This window comes from Limulus polyphemus, unplaced genomic scaffold (assembly GCF_000517525.1).
Source record: "Limulus polyphemus unplaced genomic scaffold, Limulus_polyphemus-2.1.2 Scaffold470, whole genome shotgun sequence".
NCBI lineage: Eukaryota > Metazoa > Arthropoda > Merostomata > Xiphosura > Limulidae > Limulus > Limulus polyphemus.
The window spans coordinates 373,294-380,568 of NW_013666080.1; the positions used below are offsets into that span (position 1 = coordinate 373,294).

Below are 7,275 nucleotides of genomic sequence, written 5' to 3' on the forward strand. Positions count from 1 at the left end.
TACTGACCATTAAAGTTAATATATATATATATATATATATAGTGATTTTACGAATATATATTTTGGGCGTCAACACAGCCATTCACATCCTGTCGGATGTTTGTTGAAATCTTAATTAAGAACGAAAATTTTACTATATTCAGTTTTAACGTAGAAGTACAAAGTTAATTTCTATTGAATTTTATTCAGGCGTTTCTGTATTGCCATGTAATTCTGTACTTGAGCAACCTTATTTCTAGGTTAGGGGTCGGGGTTTGAAACCACACAGATTCGACGTCCGCTCAACCATGGAAGTATTAATAAAATAGATATCGTCTTCTACTTACCTGTAACGTCGCTAGAGAATAACTATAGTGTGTTATATTCCCGTGGTGTCTCTGAGCCATATTTCATATATTCCAATTTTTAATAATCCAACAAAAACATTCAGAATTACAAGAGGTCCAACCTAGCAGCGACGACAATGAAGTTGTGGTTCTTCACGGTAGGCTGTTACTAATCGCTCTTCTGTCTAGCTGATAGTAATCATAAAACTTTTAGTATCTTATTTAATCCTATATAACATAAAATATTATAAATATAATATTAGATTTAGTCATACATTTGTAGTTCCACTATATTACCTTAAAACTTATTTATTTATACATAAGGAACATTTGAGATGTTAGCAAGGTCGAATGCAGGAATTTAGATTTGACTGCTATTGGTGGGGGCACACACGTTAAATACTTTTATAGATATTTCAACCTCATATAGGAAATTATTTTTGCAGACACATGACTTTTAGCCGCGGCAAAGCGGCTCATAGAATGGCTCTGAGTTTATTTAAAAGTACAAATTTTAGTTCATAGCTCCGTCATTTCTTGACCGATTTGAGATCTAACTACAGTTATGGACTCTGGTGTACTTGAATACGCCAAAGCTATCATAGGTTAACTTACTCTAATCCAGCCTAAAATAATTTCAATATGATGTTAGGCTGGTAGGGATCGTGATGAGTAATAAAATCGAATCGGGTATACGCCTGCCCCATGCTTGGTATTGCTGGCGCACAAACAATAATAAAAAGGGGAAACAAAGGTCTCATAGATTAATTTACTCCAATCTTGCCTAAAAGAATTTGAGGTGCCGCGTCTATTGATGCTTACCTTTCTTATAAAAATGCATCAGTTTAAACTAGAATTTTAGTTTACAGGGTAAACAAGTATCACTTATCTTTGGTAAATATATATAAATATTTGATGTTTAATTACTGATTCATTACGGGTTTTTTTCGTGTTGTTTTTATTTTTATAGGCAACAATTTTGGTAGAAGTTTTAGTGTACCCTTATCTTGGTAAGAGCCAAATCTATGGCAGTTCTGCACCCTTCAACATTCCTAACAGTGGGGTATTTACTGGTCTGAGCATTTTAGGACCAAGATATGAAAATTTAGACGTAAGTTTTCTTGTTTCATACTTTAGAGTAAGCTTTTTTTCTTGTAAAACAAAAAAAAATCTTTGTGAGAGAACTACTGAATTCCCATTAGTCTTAATGCAAATAAATTAGATATTATATAAAAAAAGATGTTACTTGAATAAATTAAAACAGCAATTGTACACACACACACACACACACACATATATATATATATACAATTAAAAGGAGTAGAACGTTAAAATAATGGTACAATAAATGATTTATTAAAAATATGGTCCAGTACTAAAAAGACTACAAGATATCACATGGTCGGTCAATTCCACCGAGCCCCTGTAGTGAGAGTTAATTAAAACATTGTCGGACTACATTACCAGGCGTACTATTCACCAGTTACTGTACAGCACTGTAGATGTTACACATTCCTCCATAATACTTGTTAAGATTGTTTGTTTAAAAAAAAGTCGTTTCATGACGAATAACGGGGACCATTTTTATATTAACATGTAAGTTTATGTTTTACTTAGTTATTTTATCCGAATGTTACGATAAGGAAAAAGAGCGAATGAAACAGGAAACACAACACTGCAGTGTGAAAACTAGTCGTCTTCGTCTACCTTTTCGGTTACCGACACCTATTATAATTGTTTGCAATTATTTGAGAGAGGTCTAAGACTGTTATCTACATGTAGTTGGAGTATTTTGCTACAGGAATATATATCTCACTACTAGTAGTAATGAATCACTGTTTAGAAAGGGCGAAATTGCTTTCGTTGGTTATTGAGGTAATCTTAAAATTTATTTGAATAAGCATAAGGCTATATAATGGGCTATCTGTGTGTGCCGTGCCCATCACTTGTGCCAAAAACCAGTTTTTAACGTTAATCGTCCCTAGACTTATCACTGTGCTACAAGGGGGAGGGGTACTAGTCTTAACATGTTCAGCTGCTACAAATTTCACGTATTATGGTGGTTAAAGATAATAAGAATGAGATGTGCAAAAGGTCAGAATATGGGAATAAATGTCAATAATTTCCGGGTAGCAAATATACCACGCTCACTTCTCCAGAAGATGAAAACTAGATGAAGAAATAAGTTTTGATAATTGCTTAAAGTGTTTGTTATTTCTAGAGTAGAAGGATTGAATTATTTAAAGTAAGCCAAATTACGATATTGGAACAGTTCGACAGATTAACATTTTAGAAGAGGATTCTATGCTTCTGAGAACGTGACAAGTACAAGTTTGTAAAGAAACATCACACTGAAATAACACATATGCTGAGTTGTATGATGTGCAGACAGTGATGGTTTACGAAACTTCCTTAATTATTTATATTTCTTCGTGTAACAATTTAAACATCCCATAATTCTTTAAGCCCTAATAAATATTTTAAGTTGATTCCTTGCCAAATTACTGCTAAAAGCTGGCTGTATAAAACTGTTGAAATGACCACCTAAACCAGGAAGTGTTATGTCAGTTCAGGTTAAATACTCGTTTCAGAATTTGATCGAAAATATTAAATGTTATCATCTATATTATATCTGTAACAAAGTGCTTTGAATTATCTAGCCAATTTTATCCATGCTTTCTTAATAAATACAAAAAATATTATTTACTGATTATTCAGTGACTTCCTAAACATCTTTGTTGTAAACAGAATGTGATTATTTACTAGCTTAAAAAAAAACGCCAGAGATAATAATAAAATTAACATCATATAGAGATTATAAGGTTCTGAAACTAACTGTAGTCTCTAAGACAGTTTTTATAAGAAACATAAGATGAACTAAGATCCTCAGATTATAGCTTTAGATTATAGTTCCTGAAATTCAACCTCGGGGATACACCTGTTTACATAATTAGAAAACGTAGTAGAATTCTACGTAGACTGATAATATCGAATATACGTTTATTGTAAAATAATTTAAGATATTTTCAATGAACGTTTACTTAAAAACTGGTAAGATATTACAATAAGAACAATGTTTGATACTCGTGGTCTTACGCGAACCTAATACCAATGGCCTTGCAGGATAAATGACATTGATGATATTGATCCTACTAGGCAGTCTGAAACTATCAACCTTATAAGACGACCGTCGCATATTATGAGTCTTGTTTGAAGTTAAGCACAAAGCTACACAATGGGCTATCTGTGCTCTGCCTACCACGGGTATCGAAACCCATTGTAAGTCCGCTGTGCCACTGAGGGGGGGGGGGGCATGAGTCTTATAAAACCGTTTCAAATTATTGGTATTATAGAAGAATCTGATGCTACTTATAATATTTGTCTTACAGGACAGTCTGATACTGCTGGTCTCAATAATGAGTATAATACTATTAGTCCGACAGGATTGGCTTGTTTTATCTATTTCACACATACAATCGATAATTCATACGTGGTTTCTAACTGTTCTAAAGTGCTTATAAACTCTGTTAAAAAACATTATATCGTATTAGTGTCATGAGTTGATTGTTATTGCTCTCTATATGGAGATTTGAGTACGTAAAATTAAACGATTTTGAATATACAAATCAGCAAGTTACGATTTAACCACAGTTGATATAAAGTCATGGTGAAATGGTAAGTTTCAGAACTACATCTTGGCATTGTTTGGTGGTGAGCAGGTAATGTGATACTACCGAAAATTGAGCGTTTTGGGGAAGGTTATGTAATGACCCTTTACAATGCAAAATTTTCGTACGAATTAGCACTGGAAAACAAAGGAATAAGGGTCAAGTTGGAACACCAGGACCATCCAAGAAGAGATCTGCACCGAATCATACAGCAGCCGTGGTAACCAACGTGCATCGTATCGTAACACGTGAGAATCTACAAACACAACGATCAGTAACAAACACCATCCACATTCCCCAGGCAACAGTGCACTGCATAATCAAGCAGGATATCCGTCTGTAAAAGCGAGGCATATAGGTTCAACTGTCGCATACCTCAAGCACCTAGAGAATAATACGGGTATTCATGCTATTCCATACAGACAAATTCCCCAGGCACAACAACTATAAATTTCTATTGAAAAAGGCATTGGAAAACCGGCGTACTCGTACGCTAGGCGGATTATAGAAACGAGCAGGAAAGAGTGGCATGCTTTTAACATCACAGTCTTACGATGGAGCCTTTTGAAATGGAAATTACACGTAGGCTGTAACGACGTGGTGTGGCTTTAAAATCGATTTACTATAACTCTGTATTAGCTAGATCGTAATTAAAGTTTAGAAAATTACAATGTTTGATATATGACACCGCAATTCTTGTTAATCAAAAGTACTCTTACCTTGCTTAACTTTAAATAAGTCTATACTCATATTTGGTGTAATAAAAACCGGTGTTTTATATTTGATTTATTGTATGTTTTACTTCTAAAAAAATAACGCGAATGTTTAATTATAGCAAGTTAGTAATATAATTTTGCACATTATAGAGTAATTTATTAGTGTAATAATATACAACACTATCGTTCATGCTGTTTAGAAAACATTCAAAAGAATCTCTTTCTTAATTTACTTGTTTGTTTTAAAATGAAAGCTATCTGTTATGTCCACCACGTTGAATCGAACCCCGCATTTTAGTGTTGTAAGTCCTTAGGATTACCTCTGTCCCACTGGGAAACGTTTGTTTGTTTGTTTGATATAGTGCAAATACATTTTGGGTTATTTTCTCTGTCCACCATGGGGAATCGAACCCTAGACTTTTATGTTGTAAGTCCGAAAACTTTCCGCTGACTCACAGAAGAACCATTCGAAAGAAGATAAATATGTATAAAACTATATGCTTTCAGAAATAATCAAAAATTCAAACCAGAATCCAAGGCTATTTCCCCAATCTTCCAAAAGTTATAACTAGGGCAATTTTCTATGTATATATATGTAGCCTAATCAAAAGTTTAAGTAAGAACTGTAATAAAAACATTAGATATATTAAGATAGTTATCCTAACATTTGGTGCTTGCACTGTTAAACAATGAGTTAATCGACGACACACGATACATATAGAATCATTGAAACATTTCAACAAATAGGAGAAAATAATAAAACAAAATATCACATATTATTTTTGTTTTACAAGAAGCGAATTGTGGAAAAAAGAATTTAACATAAAAGATTAATTATAGACTTCATTCAAATTTAACGAATTAGACGATTTTGTATTCACATAAGTAAACAATACCCTTGGATATAACTTCAAGTTGTAAGAATTGTACATTAATTCAACGTTGGACACATAAAGTATATATTTAAGGTTTTCATGAAAATAAATAGTTCAGTGTTAACCTTAAAGGTGAAGTAATTTAACCAACACTGTAGATTTTAAATTACTTGTAATACGTAATTTCGAATATTAGAGTCGTGACAGAATGTTTTATGTGATTGCTAAAAGATGGCGGTAGTTAATATCTTTTCACCATCGTCATTTCTAATTAAAGGAGAATATAGAATAACAACTTCATTGTATAATATCTTAAAATGTTTATAGACGACATAAGTACATGACTGATTTTATTTCACAAAATATAAATGAAAAACAAAGTTTATTTTGATTTTTACTGTGCAACAGAGGGTAAATTTATCATAATGTCCTATGCTTATGAATGATTCAGTAATTGTTCTTCATAAATATAATTGTGTTTATTATTCATTTAATGAATTAAAAATACTATATATTATTTAATAAAGATACTTTGTTTGGATGTACCACAGATGTTACAAACATTTGAAAGTTTCGTGTCTGGTTTCGACACAACTGACATCTCAGGAAATCGACAGTGGCGCCATGAGCGACGTAAGCCTGATGGACGAGTGATTGGGAATTACGGTATATTAGATCGTAACGGACAAGCTCACATTGTGGATTATATAGCAGATGAAAATGGATATCGTGCCATAGCGAGAGACAAAGATTTCATAGTTCAATCTAATCACCCCACTTTTGGTGACACTCATTTCCTTCCACTACCCCCAGATCCCAATGTTCAAGTCTCCAGACCATTTCCAGATCCTCCTTTACATCCTGGTCTTATCCCTTATGATGGTATTAACTTTCATCCAGATGTTGACATCACTCGAGGAAATGTTGATATTTATCCTAAACCTGGTCCATATCCACAAATTCCTTTCTTAGAACAAAATCCAGTGCTATTCCAACCAACAGGGGTCCATCAACTCTATAACCCATCTTTTCCACCGATAGATGATCGTAATTTAAAAGCAATAGGACAACCTCGGTCTTTCAATTCTACACTTTTTTTCACCAGCTGGCGGCGGTATATTAGAAAGAGTAGGACATTCTAGGTCACTCAGTGCGCCGTATGTTCTACCAATTGGTGGTGGATTGCTGGAAACAATAGGATATTTCAGAACCAATGATGTTCCTGTAAACCCGAATACTCGTAATATTCCACTAGAAGGCAGGCACATTGATCCAAGTAATTTACCGTCATTCAGTGAAACGACTCAACCTCGAACATTTCCAGAGCTTGGCCATTTTCTTATTAGCCGAAAAACAAACAACGCCAGGAATCAGTACCCAGAAAACAGTGGCATAGGCAGTGACAGGCAGGGCTACTACCCAGCAGATAGAGCAAATTATAACCTGATTTATGACAGAGTATATCAAAGTCCACTTGCCTATTTGTACCCATACCAGATTTGGTTAACCTGAGTGTCAAGTACTTACAGTAAAATATTTTATTAATATGTATGTCTATGAATAAATGAATAAAGTCTAGATATTTCATGAATCATATTGGAATTTTTTTATTTGTGAGTTTCGAAAAATTCTTATCATTACTTGCGCATTTTATGTTCAGCTGCTTAGACATACAAATAAGTATTTTAAA

The 7,275-nt window shown here is 33.5% G+C and overlaps 1 protein-coding gene across 2 annotated transcripts; it reads left to right on the forward strand.

Moving 5' to 3' along the window:
• The first annotated feature begins 368 nt into the window (after positions 1-368).
• Positions 369-7,071, forward strand: LOC111085557. 2 transcript variants are annotated; one of them, XM_022384698.1, is made up of 3 exons: positions 369-484; positions 1,297-1,437; positions 6,137-7,071. In XM_022384698.1, exons 1-3 carry the CDS (start codon positions 464-466, stop codon positions 6,725-6,727), a joined length of 753 nt encoding a protein of 250 aa, XP_022240406.1. In that variant the 5' UTR covers positions 369-463; the 3' UTR covers positions 6,728-7,071. The 2 variants fall into 2 exon arrangements, with proteins under 2 accessions (XP_022240406.1, XP_022240407.1); XM_022384699.1 differs by lacking the exon at positions 1,297-1,437 and having other exon boundaries at positions 441-484.
• The last annotated feature ends 204 nt before the right edge of the window (positions 7,072-7,275 follow it).

Bases quoted from the DNA above. Each gene is read 5' to 3' on its own strand.
- LOC111085557 (XM_022384698.1), top strand. From the start codon at position 464: ATGAAGTTGTGGTTCTTCACG. The intron at 485-1,296 runs GTAGGCTGTTAC...TTATTTTTATAG, and splicing joins TGAAGTTGTGGTTCTTCACG to GCAACAATTTTGGTAGAAGT. The intron at 1,438-6,136 runs GTAAGTTTTCTT...GATGTACCACAG, and splicing joins CAAGATATGAAAATTTAGAC to ATGTTACAAACATTTGAAAG.